The 18806-nt window shown below is 37.1% G+C and overlaps 1 protein-coding gene across 1 annotated transcript in view; it reads left to right on the forward strand.

The window, feature by feature from the left end:
* The window catches only part of LOC131592094 (receptor-type tyrosine-protein phosphatase zeta-like), a 108494-nt gene that overhangs the window by 69646 nt on the left and 20042 nt on the right, over positions 1–18806 (forward strand). The window contains exons 11-14 of the mRNA XM_058863371.1: positions 1359–1402; positions 4010–7580; positions 11163–11307; positions 18181–18272. Of these exons, the coding sequence (XP_058719354.1) occupies positions 1359–1402; positions 4010–7580; positions 11163–11307; positions 18181–18272 (3852 nt within the window). The remainder of the gene's footprint in view (positions 1–1358; positions 1403–4009; positions 7581–11162; positions 11308–18180; positions 18273–18806) is intronic.

Consider the following 18806-nt stretch of genomic DNA (forward strand, 5'->3'; position numbering starts at 1 on the left):
TTCATCTAGTGTATGTTGTATATAGCACATCTCAATTTGTTTTGAAAGGTAGATATGGATAGACCAAAGAGAATACAAATTAAGTCATAGATCCCCATCTGACTTTGCAAAAATGAGAAATACAGAGATGGCATCTTTATGCTAGTGTATTGAACAAACTACTTTTGGGAATTGTGGAGGAAATGCAGACATGGAGCTCTGGGTGATGGTATTGTTAGAATTGCTCTCCAGACTAAGAGATTGGCATTTTCACCTAGTGCAAATCAGCCCTGAGAATATGTGTTACCCCTTGTGTGCAGGCAGAGTGCTAGAACATGGCTTAGGAAAAAGCCTTAGAAAGCCTCAGAATGGGTATGGACCTTTTTGTGGACCAAAGGAGCGGTAATGTGCATTAGTGCTCTGGAAGGGGTGCTAGATTTCCTCACTAGAGACCTGTGCCAGTTCCTACCAGAGAGGTGGATGTTTCTTTCCACCTGCTTTGAAGCCTCTCTTGCTGGCCACCTTCAGAAGTATAACATTGGATTTGGCCAAAATGGGAGAAAGAGGGCAAAAGGCTACCTCTAAATTTGGAGAGATGGATTTTCAACTGGGTTGCGGGAAATTAACTTCTTCAACATGTTTCAACTGTTTTTTTATTTTTGAAAATTGGGAATGCTTCAAAAGCCTCTAGAGTAGTTCACAGAGCATGCAATACCTGTTTCTTAGGCATTTTTTCTGGGGGAAAAAAAAAATTCATGTCTTTACATAAAATCAAGTAGAGTGGGAGTTTGAAAAAGGCTGTAAGAACTGGGAGGTGTGGGTCTCTTTGGTCTGCCACCCTGGGAGCATGCAGCCTGCTGCAGAATGACTGTGATGGCATTGCTGTTGCTCTAGAACCTAAGTCCAAGTCTGGGTGCACAAATAAGTAATTTTCTATATGAAAATTAGAGAACAGATTATTTTACAATAGTGTCTTCAGAGCTTTCAGATTTAACGTAGAGAAATAGTTGATCCCCACACTTACTGGTTTTTCTCTCTTCTGTATTTTTGCATTAAGCTGTATTTCTCACTGAAAACATTCCTGTAAACTTGGCTTTCCCCAGACAATATGTGGTTTCTCCAAAAGTGCAAATCCAATGGTATCAAAACAGAGCCAGACAAAACTGTTGTGTCTGAGTGAATGTGTCCTGTCTAGATGAGTGAGCACTGCTACCCTTAGTAGATCCAGGCAGTTGGCCACTTCTCCAAACACAATCCTACAAAAAAATCTTAGACATGGTCTCAATAACCATATTAATTAATCAGTTGAGTCCTTGCAGAATTCAAAATTCTGTCTATTTAAAATTGTGGATGATACGGTGTGTATTTTTGTTTTATAGAGGCTGACCTCATTCCTGAACTGAGTGAAGCTGAAGAATATGAGGTATAGCATTCATTTGTTTTTTAAGAGAGTATTTAAAATAAATACATTTCAACTAGATTGAAATTATATTCTGTGAAAATTTACAAAACTATGTCACCAATTGAGTGTATTATCTGCATTTATGTATACATATATATATGTGCTTATATAGCCTTTGAGCTATATTTCTCCAAAGATAACTCTGGAGATCCCTCAATATTTCTCTGGGGCTGGAGATGCATGGTGGAGTAAAGGATAGCACAGAATATTCCTAAATATTTTTAAAATGGGGCATCAGTTCACAATCTGTGAAACCTGACAGAATTGTTCATTTAGGAGAATCAAAGCTGCCATCCAGTGTCAGGCTTTTTAGTTATTAAACAGAAGTTTGATTTGACATTGCTTGTGATGGTCTTACCATGTAGTAAATTAAAGAAAGGGAGGATGATAGTTGTGCTGAAGAGTAAGACTCAATTGTGTCTGCTATCAGTGTGCTATTAGTTTAACCATTACTCAAAAATTCTTGGAGGGTCAGTTGCTTCTTGAATTCAAGGTAGACTTTTAAGTATAGCTCCGTTTTACAAAATTTTTGATGATCTTATGATAAACTTCAGAGACTTCAGTAACTAGGTTTCTGGTGTTGCAGCAAGGAGAGATGTACAAATACCATGATTAAGTTTTTAACAGTCTCTAATACCAATTTTGAAGAATAGATAGTTACTTCAACAAGACATTTATCAAGTAATATTAAGTAACTCCTCAAAATTTTTAATCTATAGTTTCAGTCTATGACCACAATATTCTCAGTGCGTGACAAATCCTTTTAGTTAAATAGACAGCCTGTGCTTACCTATCTATTTACCCTCCCTTGCACTTGTGGACACTGAGTAACCAGTAATACAGTCATTTCTCTGTTGTTGTACACTATGTATCTAGATTATTATATTGCATCTGTTAGGTGCCAGTGAACATCAACTGATTTTTACTTGAACCAAGAAAGTTTAAAACTGCATATTGCAGAAAGTAGATATTTAGAAACAAGAGCCTGTGCAGTCCAGCCCAGGTTTGAAGTCTTGGTGCTGATGTCCCTACATTTTAGGTGTTTAGTCCTTAGAATGAAATCCAAACCTGAGAGTCACATCTGAAGTATCTTATATTGTGTGAGTGCATGCGGGGTTCCTGGTTCAAAGAGTGACTGCAGTGTGAAGCCCAGCTCTAGCCTAGTGGGTAAAGCCCTTGCTCTGGGGAGACATGGTAAGAGCTCACAACTCCTGTTTGCTGAGTGCCTCAGTCAAAAATCATTCTTTCAAAGGCTGTTGATTTTTTACGTTATTCTCCCTGCTGTGCCCTGCTCAGTGCAGGAATGGAAGACCTACTCAACCTCAACTGTAGTGGAAACTGAGGAGTTGTTAGATTGATAATTGTGCCTATCTCCTGTCAACTGGGTGTCTTCTCTCAGCATTTGAATAAAAACCAGTGGCATTTCCACCACATCACCAAGCCAGATCCCTGGAAAAAAACAAAAACAAAAACAAAAACAAAACAAAAAAAAAAAACCAAAAAAAAAAACCAAAAAAACAACCAAACCAAAACAACCCACCAAACTATATTACAAGAGGCTCTGTGCTGCTGTCTCTATGTGTGCCTGTCAAATCAAGTCTCTTCAGAAACTGAAAGAGTACCTCAATCTAGATTGCAGTTGGGCTGGGACAGGTTTGGTTCTGGTGCAGCTCTAGATGGCAGCACAGCACAGCACAGAGCTGCAAGGGCTGCTGTGTCTAAGTCAAAACAAAAATGCTTGCTGAGTGAGTTAGGTGCTTCGATGTTATGTTTTTTTCATTTGGTGCAGGGAAAGCTGGAGAGGGAACAAAAAGATTTGACTTAGATCCTCAAGTACTGTCTAAGTCCTGATTGCATTCAGGCACGTAATTTTTTTTTTTTCCCTTTTGGATACGTCCTTAAAAGGCAAAGCTCTAACACAGATTTTGCACGAAGTATTGTTATTCGTCATCATTCATATTCAAAAAAAAAAGGGTCATGACTGGGGATATGACTCACAGTACCTGTGAAACTCTTGACAGTCATACTGAGGATCTTTTTTTCCAGAAAACTCATGATGATTCAGCAGAATTGAAGTCATGAATGCATTCTACAAATTCTGGTTTTATTATTACAGTTTAATTACCATCAGGATATTAGTGCAAACCTCTAAGCCATTTTGATAGCAAAACCATTTTTTCATTGCTGTGTATACAATTTATGGTATATTTTGCATATACAATTGCATTTTATTAGGAAAGGGAGCTTTTTTAATAACATAAATAAATACAATGAGTGATTTTGCCTCTCAAACACAATTTAAGTAAGGTGATATTGAAGAAGTTGCTGAGACACAGCATTTTTCTGGTTTTATTGCAAATAAGTAATATTTTTTCAAGATGAAAGAAGATATCTGTTTTTGCAGTTAGTACTTTCATATAAGACCAACAGTCTTCTCAAGTGTTGTTTTGCTTTACCCCTCTTGATTTACTAATCCAGGAAAATGTATTATTACAGTTTTAGTTTTCACTCATATTCAGAGTCTCTAAACATTTTTAATTGTCTTTGGCTATGACATTTCTTTCAAAGGATGAAGTTGATGAAAAGGAAACAGAGGTGGATGAAGAAACTGCAGTGGTTCCTAGCACTGACAGTACAATGAACCAGTTGAGGAGAGATTTTCAGGTGATTACATCCAGCTACAGTCAAGAAAAAATGGGCACAAAACCCAGTGAAGCTAAATCAAATAGATACTTAACAAGAGAAGAATTGCATGGTAAGGATAATGTTTTCAAAGCAGTTTATTATGCTACTTCTCCACCTATTGGTGAAATTTCTGAAGAGGAAGATCCTTTTTTGGAATCCCAAACAATTACTGGAATTTCTCCTCAACTCATTGACTCCACCAAAGGCAGAGAAGAAGAGTTTATATATCTTTCTTCAGGCACCGAGCCAACAAGAATAACCACCACTGGCCACAGTGGCGAAGATTTCTTATTGTCTCCTTTTAAACCTCATCAGGAATCTGATGACTTTTGGAGCTCAGTTCCTACCACTTCTTCATCCCAGCTGGTTACAGAGGAGACCTCCCAAGAAGATGCCCTTCCTTCAGGAAGTCCAGATATAAGTGTGCATGATGTTCTTACCCAAGGCTCCATTAAATATGTTTCAGAAGTCGTAGCACCCTCAAGCTCCGATGAGCCTCCAAAGCATACTTCTTCCACTGATGGAAATACATGGTTTCATAATGCTACAGATCCAACAACTCAATCTGTCGAGGCATCGCCTAGCGGGCAATTGTCTCAGACCGGTTACACTGATGCTTTTGTAGAGGGATTAAAGCCAACTACAGTGCCCTATTCAAGCAGCTCAGTGGTTTCACGAGACACTTCAGATGCGGATTTAGAATTGCCACATTATTCTACCTTTGCTTTCTCCTCTGCTGAATTATCACCTCACTCTATCTCTTCAAGCTCTGGAGAATATGGTTCTGCTTCTGCTGCCAGTGAGGTACTCTCTCAGACAACTCAGCCAGTCTATAATGGTGAGATACCTCTTCAACCTTCCTACAGTAGTGAAGTGTTTCCTCTAGTCACCCCTTTATTGTTTGACTCTCAGATGCTCGACACTACCCCTGCTACATCAGATAGTGATGTGACCTTGCATGCTACACCTGTATTTCCCAGTGTTGATGTGTCATTTGAACCCACCCTGTCTTCCTATGATGATGTACCTTTGCTTACATTTTCCTCTGCTTCCTCCAGTAGTAAAATGTTTCACCGTTTGTATACAGTTTCTCAAATGTTTCCACAAAGTGGTACTCCAGCTGTTGCAAGCGATAAGGTGTCCCTGCATGCTTCTTTGACGTTGGCAGAGGGTGATCCATTAATACAGCCAAGCCTTGCTCAAATTGCTGATGTGGTGTCACATCAGACCACTCATGCTGCTTCGGAGACGCTGATATTTGGTCATAATAGAACTCACATATTTTCTCAAGTTGAACCATCCAGCAGTGATTTAAATATGCATGTACTATCTACAATGTCTGAACTTCCTTATGCTTTGTCTGGTAATGTGGGCTCCCTCCAAAGCTTTACTGTTTCCTATGACTCTGCAGAATTTGTGCATGATTCTGTTGACGTATTTCATCAAGATCCTTTATTTAGCAGCTATAACAATGTACTGGTGCATAAACCTTCTTCTGTAATATCACAAGCTGATACTTTGCTGCAGCCTACACGCTCTCTATCTAGTGACACGGACTGGTCTGAAGCATACTCTGGTAGTGAGTCCCTTTTGCCTGATACAGATACTTTGACAGAACTTAACGTTTCTTCCTCTGATTTTGTTGATGAGATTCCATATGAATCATCTGGGTTTAGTGATGTTAATAAGATGCTTCAAAAAGGTGATGTTATATATGGAGATGAGAGAGAACTGAAAATTTCCTCCTCTTTAAGTGAAATGGCTTCCAGTGCTGAAAGTAAAGTGATACATGAACTTTCTACATCTGTTTCTAATAATGTTGTAATTGAGCAGAATATGTCTCTGCAAGAAAGCCCACTTCCTGTTTCTAGCACAAAGGGAATCCTTCCAGTCTCTCTTGCTTTTCCCACTACTAAGATATTTGATCAGGATATTAGTAAACTTACAGAAAAGTACCTTTCTTTTCAGCCTTTGCATGTTACAACTCCAGCCTTTGATGACACTTTGCTTAAACCTGTGCTTAGTGCAAGCTCAGATCAAGCTCTCTCTGTCCCTGCTTATAGCAAAATGTTATCCTCGACTCAGCTGTACTTTTATGAGGCCTCAGCTACATTAAATAACGAAGCATTACTGCAGTCCTCCTTCCAATCTTCTGGCGATGGCACTCTGCTTAACACAGCTGCAGTTGTGCCTAGTGATCCAATATTGGCTGAAAGTTCAAAGGTTCAAAAAGATAGTTCTACATTTGACCAAACATTGCATCAGATGCCACCAGGTTCTGCTACAACTGAAAGCAAGCTGCATTCTACATCTGCACCTTCTGTTCCTGATATGATGTCAAATACTTTTAGTAAGCCCACAGAATCACTTCAAGGTTTATCTTTTTCTTATGCAAGTGAGAAATACGTTTCATCCAGTTTATTTAACAGTGAAGATGTTCAGAAGGTTATGCCTTCATTGTACAGTAGCGATGTTTCATTCCAGCTGACCAGTTTAGAAAATACAAATGCCTTTTCGTCCCAGGCAGCGAATGCTGTAACAACTCCCTTCCTAACAGGTGACACATCATCACATGTAGCTACTCCTACAGACAGCCGTATCTCTTCAAGTGTTTTTGAAAGAAGTGAGGCTGACAGTGTCTCTTCAAGTTCCACACTTGGTTTTGATCCTGTTCATATGCCTGCAATTGTTTCTGGTTCTGATGTGTCCGTTCATCACACTCTTCCTTTATCAAATATACTTATTTCAGTTACTGCTGTTCCTTCCAAAAGTGAGATCCCTGTAACTTTGAGTAGGTTGCTGATTCCTTCTAGAGAATCCTCTGGGTTGTCTCCCAGTATCATGTCCAGTACCGATTTGTGGTCTTCTGTAGTTGAGGATGACTACGATGAATATGATGATGGCTTCCCAGTAAGTAACTGCATCTCATGCACTTCCCATAGAGAAGATCAGGATATGGTAGTAGAGGATGAACATACAAAGGTAAATAATAACAAGGATCAGAGTAACCTAATCATAAGTTCACATTCTGAGAAACCTGAAGAAGAGAAGTTTTCTACTGCTGCATCTGACAGTCAGATAAACCGTGCCATGGACAGACATAATCATACATTCATACCAGCTTTGACAGCAAATGTGATACCCGAGAAGCACAACAACCCGAAAATTTTGGAGAACCACATTCAGACTTCTAGTGTCCAGTTGCAAAACACATCAGAATCTAAGTCTTGGGCTGTTTTGACAAATGATGAAGAAAGTGGTTCTGGCCAAGGTACCTCAGATAGCCTTAATGATAATGAAACTTCAACAGATTTCAGTTTTCCTGACCATAATGAGAGAGACACTGAAGGGGCAGTTGAAGCAGGTAACTCAAAATTAACTCCTGGATCATCACAGTCATCAGCCTCATCTGTTACTAGTGATCACTCATCAGTATTCAACATCTCTGAGGCAGGTTAGTTATGGAAAAGTCTAATGAATAACATGGGAAGCTGTGAGGGGATACTTTTGTGCCATAGAGAATGAGAAGTTTTATCTATAAAGGGAGAACATAACAGTGTCAATGGGTGTGATTAAGGAAGCACTGGGGAACAGGGGTTCATACTGAGCTGGCTATCTTGTGAATGCTACTTCTGGCTACTTAAAACTGCACCTGAAATATTCTTCAGTAAGATGATTGATGCTCTGCTTTTGGATAGATGCATACTGTCAGCAGAAGTTGTTGTGCAAAAAATCTGAAACCAGAATTGTATCAGTGCTAATTGTTGCTTTTAGTTCTAAAGGCTTGAGAGGGCCTTAGGTTCTCCATTGAGTTCTCTGAGCAAGGATAAGTGTTGCCCTTACGGAAATACCACCAGAGGAAACCATGCCTCTGCCAGGGGAAACATACCTCTGATATTCTCTTTTAAATTTACAGCAGCACATTTTTTTGTGTTTTCTAAGAGGTTGAACAAAGAAGATGCTGATTTGATTCTGATTCATCTGAACTCATAAAAGTATTCATTTTTATTCTGTATGCCACTTTCAGATTTCAGTGAGATGCAGAATTTTTGTGCCAGATTTGCGTATTCCCAAAGTAGAGCCAGATTATCCTCTAGCTGTTTATATTTAATGTGATTTTCTTATTTATTCCTCTTAAGTTCAGTGGGAGTATTTGCAACCCATGATTCAAAGGATGAAGTCAGAATTCAAAACTCTTAACACATTTCCTTTGTATTTAAAAATGCCCTGTGGAAAATCTGAAGTATTCAGATACATAATTTTCATTCTTTCTTGTATTAGAGAACTGAAAATCAAAGAATCAAGTCAAAAATAATCTATGATATTAAAAAAAAAAAACAAACAAGGTTGAATTGGTATTTTAGAAAATAAATTGGACTTCTATTATGTGCTTGCAGCATCTGTAGAGGGCAGTATCATTCAACTAAACCCATTAAGGAATGGAATTCACAAAGCATGGGAACGTTTCAGCCCAGTCCTACAAATAAATACACAATTGAATTATATAAGGTTGTATTTCTCATGAGAAACAGAATACTGATATGAAAAGGTGGCAAATTGACACTCCATATAGTTGGGGCTAGTAGAATGGTAAAAATAGAAAACTAAAATTAAAAGAGAATAAAAAACATTGAAATTACTGAGTCCTAACAAGGTAGGTGTAGTAAAACTGAATCAATAAGTGGATTAGTTCACTGGTCACAGTTACCACTTTGTGTAAAATGCATACATTCCTTCAAATATAAGCAAAAATGCCATTAATATTTCAAAACTTATGTTATTGGTATGAATGAGTGTTGCCATAAGATACTAGAGTTTACACAACAGGTGTCATTTGAATTTGTACCAATAGTAACTCAAAAAGGATTATACAGTACTGGAGGAGGAGGAGTACAACAGACTTAGTTTGTCTTCTAGATATTATTGAAGGACACTCTACAGTATCATTTTATGTACATTACTTCTTTTCCAACACATGATGCCAAATACTGGCTTTTAATAAACTGAACATTTAATTTCAGCATGTCTAACATAAAAGACATATTTTCCTAATTAAATTATAAAGAAATTAAACAAACACAAAAATGGATCTCTCACCTGTGAACTTACTTATACATTGCAATGGATTTTGCAGAAATTGGTGAAATATCTTCTTGTTGTGACCATTACAGAAAAAAATTGTCATTTAAACTTTTCCCAGTCTTGTAGTTATTGATGCATAATTATGCTTGTTCTGAACTAGTATTTTCTCCATAAGATCTCTATGACTGACTACCTAAACCTCTCAACTTCTGTTGAAAAACTAAGACAAATTAATAGACAGAAATATGTGAAGGATCCAAACACATCAATTATTAGAAATCACAGAAATCTGCTGTAGCTGAGACTGCCTTCTCAGCTGCCATCATTGGAGTGATAGCCAGGTAGGCTAGAAACCCCTGTTACAGGAGAACCCTTCACTTCCTTCCCCACTGGAGGAGTCCTAATAGAATATGGTCACCAAGTCTGAAGGAACCCTGTCATCACAACAGATAGGATCGGATTTTATGCTGTGAATTAGTCCAGAGTTGGATAAGCAAGTCTGAATGTTCAAAATAGTGTTTTCTCATGCATACACATAGTTTTTCTCTGAAGTCAATAGGAAGTACCAATTTTAACCTGCTCAACAGACACTTGGAGATTTTAAGAAGCAACTTTGTGCCTTCAATTACTTTGCCCATTGAGCTGCAGAATTTAAAGAGAAGTGATTGATATGGGTGTTAAGGAGTATTTTGAAGTAAAACCAAGAAGACATCTGCAAAATTAGAGCCTAGACCTTTTTGCACACAAAGTCCTGAATGCCTCTAAGCTCAAGAAAATGGAAGCAAATAGAGCTGCCTGGAAATCTGTACTGTGTGAAGCCATTTGTTTTTTGACATCCTATTTAGAGCATGTAATTTGCAGTCTTTTTTTTTTTTTTTTTTCCAGATTCAACTCCATTCCTTCCTCCCTTTGTGTAAAAGCTTTTCGTTTATGTAGAATTGGTCTCTTGAAATCCCAATGGAGTGCAGCTGTTTTCTATACAGCAAAAATTCTGCTCTTATACAGAAAATTCATTGAATTAGGACTGTTCGCAAAAGCAGAAAATATTCTGGGGGTTTAATTCTAAAAAGTGCAAAAGTGCTTATTTCTACATTTTAACTCAAATAATGCTCAAAATAAACTGCAAAGATTGAAATAAGTCAGTTATTTTGCATCAAACTCACAATTTTAAAATAATTACTTCTTGAGGTATGACCAAAGCTAAAAATAAAGTTTCAGTGTTGTCCACCATTGTGTTTCCTTCTTTAATAAAATTACAAAATATATTGTTTTAATCTTCATATGCATTCCTATGTCCAAATATTTCTGTCATCCAACATTATATGGCTCACAGAAATATGAAATCAAAGCAATATCTAAATAATAATTTGATCACCTGTAAAGGTGGAGGTGGGAAATTTAATTGTGGCTCCAGTGTAGTTGACAGAGGCAACTGGATTCAAAGCAAGTAGGGTGTATTTATAAGGCAATTTACAGAATGGGCAATGGTTAAAAATACAGAAAGATAAACTGCAATACAGCAAGCACATAAAGACTATTGCAAGATAATTTTCATGTTAGCCTATTAGCCAGCGAAGTGATTTGCATTATATGACTGATAGTTTAATATCAACTCCAATATGATATATTCAGATTTCTTAACTCATTTGGCTTTCAGCTAATAATACAGATTAAAATAAAAAAACCTTCTTCTGAATTTTAACAACAGTCTGCTATTCTTACAATGAGAAGTCACCACTGCTGGAAGGCTGAGTCACATAAGCTTGAACACTTTGCTTTACCCCCTATCTGCTTATCTTCTGTAAGCTGGTTTGCAAATGTATAAACTTTCTGCAGTACGTAGTAAAAGATAGAGGTAAGTGATATTAAGTAGGCTCATTGTAGGACACATTCACCTGTGCTGTGCATTTCTCAGAATTTAAACATGGACTGTTTCAATTTTCTCTGACTGCAGAGGCAAGTAATATTAGCCATGAGTCTCGTATTGGTCTAGCTGAGAGTCTGGAATCAGAGAAGAAGACAGTTATACCACTTGTGGTCGTATCAGCCCTGACTTTTATCTGTCTAGTGATTCTTGTGGGTATTCTCATTTACTGGAGGTAAGTTGTTTTTTGGTTGATCTTTTCTGTTTTAAAGAGCTATTATTTGAAAAATGTGATTGGCATTATTGAGCTGATTTACAGGAGGGAGACTGGTTCTTGTCTCTTACCTTGTCTTCATATTTCTCAGTGTCATAAAGATGCAAAAATAATAATGGTGATTTCTGTCCAAAATACTCAACTGCATTTTTTTTTTTTTTTTTTGCAGAGGGTTTAACCACTGCAAATAGTTTATTTCCATATTGATAGACCTGAGTAAAAATAACTCATGATTGATGCCTAGAAACCAAGTGACTTAACAGAACACTGGGAAAAGCAAGAGGGAGAAGAGAAATAAATATCATGGCATGGGGCTATTTACTGTCTTTCCAGTCCTTTAACCATTAAAAAAGGTTAATTTAGAATGAGAATCTGTGGTCCTCAACAGGACTATGTAAATAAGCAACTCATATGGCACGGTAGGACTGTGCTGTAGTGACACTGTGTGGAAGTTAAGGGTAGTTTGATTGTACTATATAATAGTGTAACTCTTTGAAGGTCACTTCCTGAGTTGCTCTTAAGATGTTATGTGATTAAAAAGTCGTTCTACTTTGTGATTCTGAGAAACTAAAATTAGCCCCTGGGTCTTTCAAAGCTTTAGTGGATAGCTACGGATGTGTTTCACACACTCATGTGCTCAGGTTTCTTCATGGATGTGTTTCTGTAACTTGATTAATTGATAAGCCAGTAAAAAAAAATAAACAAAAAAAAAAAAAAAAGAGAATTGATTGTTGTTAGAAGTCATTGTAGCATAATCATTAAGAGCAAAAAACTCTCCATCCACGCTGTGAAGTAAAATTGACCAGCTACCATGGCACAGATCTCTTCCATCCAGCTGAAATTACTTTCTCAGAGAGGATAAAAAGAGTGGCTGCATTCACATTCACATTCTCACTGTTTACTGGGGATGGCCTCTGCCCCGTGCTAACCCCAAACTGTGTCAAGCATTGTGTGAAGTACTGCAAGGTGGCCTGATCTAAAAATGTACCAGGAGCCTTGTCAGCCACAAGGGAGTATTTGGCAATGCTCAAGGTTTTGGCTTGCTTCCAGTGGTTCTAGTTAAAGTCAGTCTGACTAGGGACGTCTGCTTAAGCTCTCAAAACCCTTGCAGAGCCCTAAACCTTTCTCAAGTGTGCAAATTGTCAGGGAGGAAATGCTGTGGTGGGCCGGAAGGTGAAAATAAGTTGCAACAACTTCTACTGCAGTGATTGCCAGGAACATGATCCTGCTTCAGCTGTGCAAACACTCAAACTAGCAGCCAGAAACAGGACCTTGCTCTTACAGGGACTGTACAAAGAAATGGGAAGACAGGCCCAGACATCTTCTTTCAGATGCCTCCAGAGCTTGTTTCTTCTTCCTTCATCCTGAATAATCCTGCTTAATCTTAAATGAAAAAAAAATGGTGGAGAACCAATAATTTTGGCCCTTTTCGAACTATTGTAATCTCTAGGCTGTGATGTCAGGATTGTGCTTACTGACTTTTCTTCTAGTCTCCTGACACTGGTTTTCTGTCAGCCTGTCAGGGTGGGGACAGAACTCATTCCATCCCTGAACAGACTAGGCTAGAGAAATCGAGTTCAAGCATCCTTTGTTCCAGGTGTGCTAGTGAGTCAGCCAGCCTTTCCCGTAATTAAAGACACTTGATCTATGAACCTTGAGAAATATTTCTTCCACTTTTCAAAGTAGTAGCTAATTTCCATAATAATTGTAAAACTCATTTCTTTATGCTTAGCTGGATAACTCTGTTCTCCATCCCAGGATTTCCAGCTAACCACTTGTACACTGAGAATCTTTTCCTGTCATTCATGTTATGCAACATGATTGTTCATATTCAACTTCCAGAGGGTTTCATCCTTGATGCTGAACAGTATTTGAAATTTCTTTTATTTGCCAAAGAAGGCCATGCATTTAAAGACCCAGATTGTACAGTTCTAGTAATCCTACATGTTACAAGCTTGTTTTTGTTGAATAACATTGTGTTCATTTTGTATTCTTTCTCTGGGAATGAACAGTTCTGTAAAACAGGTCTTTCAAAATAAAACAAAAATCCCATTAGCAGTAATATCTTCTTGCCTTGAATCTAATCTTTTCTCTATTTCTTGTGTACTACAAAATAAAATATGGAGCTCTTTTATTGTTAATCCTCAAAATTCTCGTGGTATTATGACAACACCAGTAACTATTTCTTATTTCAGGGGAATGCAACATAATGACTATGCATCGTAGATAGGAGTTTACAGCCCTCTTTCAAGGTTGCCAAAACACTCACCTGTTTTTAAAGACTGGAAAAAATCAGATTAACTTCATTGCTATGCAGATTTCATTAAGCCTGGAAAATATTAGTAGAAACTGTAAGATTTTTCTAATAGTTAGATTTAGTTTGTTTTAAAATAATTGCTCTTAGATGTTAATGTTTCTTTTTATAATGCACCTTTTTTTTCCCTAATTTGGGCCAAATATTTTCACTTATTAAAGTTCATAAAAACACTTAGGTTTACAAGAAGTTATTCTATATTTCTTTTACAGTGGTAGTCCAAAAAAACCAATGGTCTATCTCAGCTGGTCACTTGAGTGATCAGTGCTTTAGGTTGTTTCCACTGTTAGCTTCTTATTTGAATATGCAAAAGGTGTGTTACTTGGTTTAAAACTAAATAACTTCCAAGAGCAACGAGTTCCAGTCTCTCAAGGTTAAAGAAAGGCAAAATTATTTATTTCTTCACTTTAATGACTTGTATCAGAAAAATAATTCTGTACCATCTGTTGTTTGGGTTTTGGTTTTGGGTTTGTTTTTTTTTTTAAATGAAATTGTTAATCAGCAGTTGAGGAAATTCCTCAATCTCTTCACTATCTCATTAGGCACAATTTCAATCTTTTTATTATAGATATTTATTTCTCTGATGGGAATGAAAACTTCTAATGGCAATATTGTCTGAAGATTGAATAATTACCAGTAGGAAAATACACAATTTTAACTACTCTCGTTTTGTGTATCTTTTGTAATTCAAGCAATTTTCAAGCAATGCAGTTTTCCTTTCATTTCTTCAATCTGATTAAGATTATAGTGGAATAAACAAGGAGATTCTTTGCCCTGTTTAGTGGCCTTGCTGTCCAGATAGACTTTTTTTAATAGCTTTAGAGAGAATTTTCTGTCCAAATCTAGAGTCTATCCATTTCTTTCAGTATCTGTCTACTTTCTGAATTCTTGCAGCAGAGATGTGGCAGGAATACCTGAACATATTTGCTCTCTTCTTTTCTTGATGGCTTCATTATTACCATTTTGCTTAATTATTGATGTTTGTGCAGATTAGCTTTTATAATGTTTATTTTAAGAAGAGCTTGAAGAATGATAACCTGGTAACAGTTATCAGTGAGAGTTGTGCCATTCAAAATTCTTTTTCAACTAACATATGTGAATTGTAGTAAAAGACCAGCTCTAATGACATGAACCTCAAACTGCTAATGTACTTCCAGGTCCATTTGCATCTGTAGACATACTGAGTATCAGCTGCCTGTCATGCAGCCTGTTAGACATTTCGTGATAGCAACACTTCAGAAATTACCAACCTGATGACAGACAACACCCTGAGTAGTTATTTGAATTTTAGTTTTTTAGTTTTAATTTTCCACTACCATTTTATATAATTTGAAACATGCCTGTCAGAGAACATTAATTTTCTTAGCCATGGTTTGAACTAATGCCTTGAGTCCTGTGATAAGTTTATGGGAACAGGGTTAAGAACCCTCTGTGAGGATCATTAGATTTACACATGCAGAAACATTTAAACCAGATTTAAATGTACAGAGGCCACACTCATCCATCCATAAAGGAAAAAGTTCTCAACAGTGTGCTATGTCATAAATAAAAGTCTTAAAATCTGAAAGTTAAAATTTCAGTTGACAAACACATAAAAATTAATTACAGCTATTTAAAAACTGGATAGTTGGCATCCATTGAAGATACACTTACAGATCCTTTGGCTTCACCAGACCTTTAAATATCTGAACATTTTTTAAAAATCTAGTGAGTGTTTGAGAATACCTACTGGCGTATAATCCTGTGAGCTCAAAAGACACGGAAGTTCTCAGAGAAAGAAGTAATCATGCCTCTAAGACCACTCTGCATGAGCAGCAGAAGCACAAACACATCCTCTGACAGATGCTTCTGCCTTGCAGGGTTCAGCTCTCTTCCTGAGTCCCTGGGGCAGGAGCACTGCACACACAGTCCCATGCACACAGGGTGCCATGCTCCTGCCAGCCTCCAAGAAAATCTGTGTCCCCCACAGTCTGAGGTTTAGCCTTGTAGTCCCAGGTAGTTCCCACTGAAGTGTTCATTCAGATGTAGTATCCCTGCTGTCAGACCAAAGTGCTGCTGCTGCACAGATCCAGACTGTAATTAATTCAGTGGTTTAGCACTGCCCCCATATACACAGTGTGTGTTTGAACAAGTGCAGTGTCTAAATTACAAATTACAGTTTTAGGTTGGAGATCTAAGTGCTGTGATGAAAGGTGTAAATTAAATAATCAGGTTATTGAGTAATGGGACCTTTTGTCTGGAAGTTTGAAATAGTCATCAGTTTTTTCATTAACAACAAGTGATAATTAACGGGATGTTGGTATTAACATTAGGTTTAGTCATGAAGGCTTTCAGTGCTGATGCAGAAGCAGATGGAGTGCCTATTTATGAGTCTTATTACAGGTGAAGTCAACTGCTATGAATTTGTCTCCCAAATGTGCTAAGGGTGTAATTTATTTTCAGAAGCAATTAACTTTATAGAGATTAAAAATACATTGACTCAGTGAGGGATAATGAGTGTATGGCATAATATGAGGACATTTTAAATGCAGCTTTAGATGTGGAAGTAATTATGCTAATTAAATTCTTTATAGCTCAATCTTTTCTCAAGCAACTAGGTGACAACGTTAGTCCATAAACCTTACATATGATGGCTGTTCACAAGCAGTAGATGGCTGGGGCAAGGAAACTTTTTGGGTTTGGAGCTTTAGTATCAAATTTCTTGGCATGTTTGGTTGGTGCAGTTTTAATAAACACAACACATTATTAGCTGTGTCCAGCAGACAGGGCCAGACTTTTCAAAGTGTTTAATTATTTGAAACTTGGAGTCTTGCCTGTGTCTCACAGATATTTCACACTCAGTTCTGATACTAACTCTTGAGTTTTATGCTAGCATTGAGACAGCCCCTCTCACCTCAGCAGCCACTAACTCTGATGCTAGAGACTAAAATTTAGAAGGGTGTTCCCAGGTACCTCCTGAATGTGTTCTTGATCTGCATCCAAAATTGCCACTTCTGAGTAAAACCAAGTACCTAACAGATAGTATTGCTCAAAATATCTCATGCAAAGTCAAAACTTCTCTGTGAACATCACAAATACGCTTTTAGAGAATGCTATCTGGACTGTAAATTTAATTGTCATGTGAATTACCAGAACTATTTTGCATGCCTCAGTTTTCCGTTTTAGGTAGCTGTCTGCTTTTTCTTCTGTTATAAGAGAATCTGTATTGTACACTGATAGAAAATTCCCAACACATCGCAAGAATATGGGCATGTTTCCCAGAGGCTTAATTCAAATAAGTTTACCAAAGCCTTTATTATCTACATAATGGTTCTGAAAAGAATGACAGCCACATATTCCCTATTTCTCAAAGTATCTTCAAAATTTATTTTTGTTTATAACAATTATATGAGGGGTTTTATGACTGCAGTGATACAGGAACAGTACAGAATTTAAAATAACAGTGATTACATGAAGTAACAATCATACTATAGCTGAAGTCAACAGCTTTGAAGAAACTTGTAAATATAAAATGAGATTAGTATTTTCATGATGCATATATTTCTTTTTAAATTTAATGACTAGTGAATAATATTTCAGAGAGATTAAGTGACCCAAAGTTAAGATTGTTGTTAACGTGTCTAATAATAGGAAGATTTTTTAATTCAAGAGGCTTTGCCATGCTTACAGCATCAGTTGGTTATTCATTCCTTTGAATAGCTTGGATTCTTAACAGATTCTATTTCTATTATCTTAACATCTGGATTACAGCACAGATACAAATAACATTGTGGGTCACAGTTAAGGTTGGTTCCATTTGTATTCATACTTCAATGTTTTTGCAACAAAGCTGGCATCCCCTGGAGTTAGAAATTCCCCTGTTTCTATCTGTCAGCTTTGGGAAGAGCTCCTTGGTTAAGGTGTCCCTCAGTGTTGCAATTACATTATGAAAAGTTGTTTAGCCACAGTCACAGTTCTAGAGCCACTGTTTTGGCTGTTACAGGGCAGGTTGTCTTTTCTTGCATTTCCATGTCTGCAGTGTCATCTATCAATGAATTACCAGAACTGATCTTGTACTCTGATCCCTCTTCAGGCTAGCATCATCACATGAAAGGGAACAGTAATTATTTAAGTGAATTTGGATAAGTAAGGAAGACAGTGACATTTTTTGTACTTGGAGTTGTGCAGCATCTACAGTAGCTCCTGATGCAGTTTCTTTTTCAGCTGTCACTATGTCTGATGTGTGCTCTATCTTCTGCCTCTGGTATAGGTAAAGATGCATGAATTATGCATTATGCTGAGGTAATGTTGTATCTTCATGTTGTATGCATAATTTAGTGAAATGCTGTGGGAATATTTATATTGTAGCAGTAGTATTTGACACTCCATGAAATTGGTTTTCAAAACTATGATTTTTCGCACTGACTCAATAATGCCAGAATTCCAAATCATCTAATGATGTTTTGGTGAGGTTTTGTTGCTTTCTTTTTTATTTCCTTTTTTAAATTTTTTAATATTTTTGTATATTTTTTCCTCTCTAGGAAATGTTTCCAGACTGCTCATTTTTATTTAGAAGACAATACATCACCTCGAGTGATTTCTGCTCCCCCTGCTCCAATCTTCCCAGTCTCAGGTATTTCTGGCAACTGTTCTCTGGATTGGTGTTAACTGTTGGAAGATGCTGCTTTATATGTGTCAATATGAATTCTTCATATACTGTAACATCTGTGAACCAGAGTTTTGTAAAAATTCTGAATACTCCTGAATGTAAAAATCCAAATACCTCTTGTACAAATCTGTGTAAACAGGTACACTTGATATTGGCAGACTTGTGTTATTAATAGTCTTTTCTGCAGGTAACACAGAACAGAAATATCTTTATTACAGATATTTACAGAATTGCCTCAAGGATACTCTGTGCTTTGTAGCCATTTTAAGTGTAGCCTCACTAGAGTGGCTGCTCACGTAGCCATCTGAACTACACTAAACAGCTCTAGAGGATTACACCAGCAACATACTCTGTTGTATTTCTGCCTTTAATTGGATTTGTTATCTGTGTATGGAACTTGTAAAAGGATGAGAATGTGCCTCATCTGTCTGCATTTCACTTGCAATTACAGCGTGTTCTTATACTTACATATTTTACTGGCATAATTACTATGGTAAA

This window comes from Poecile atricapillus, chromosome W, assembly GCF_030490865.1.
Source record: "Poecile atricapillus isolate bPoeAtr1 chromosome W, bPoeAtr1.hap1, whole genome shotgun sequence".
NCBI lineage: Eukaryota > Metazoa > Chordata > Aves > Passeriformes > Paridae > Poecile > Poecile atricapillus.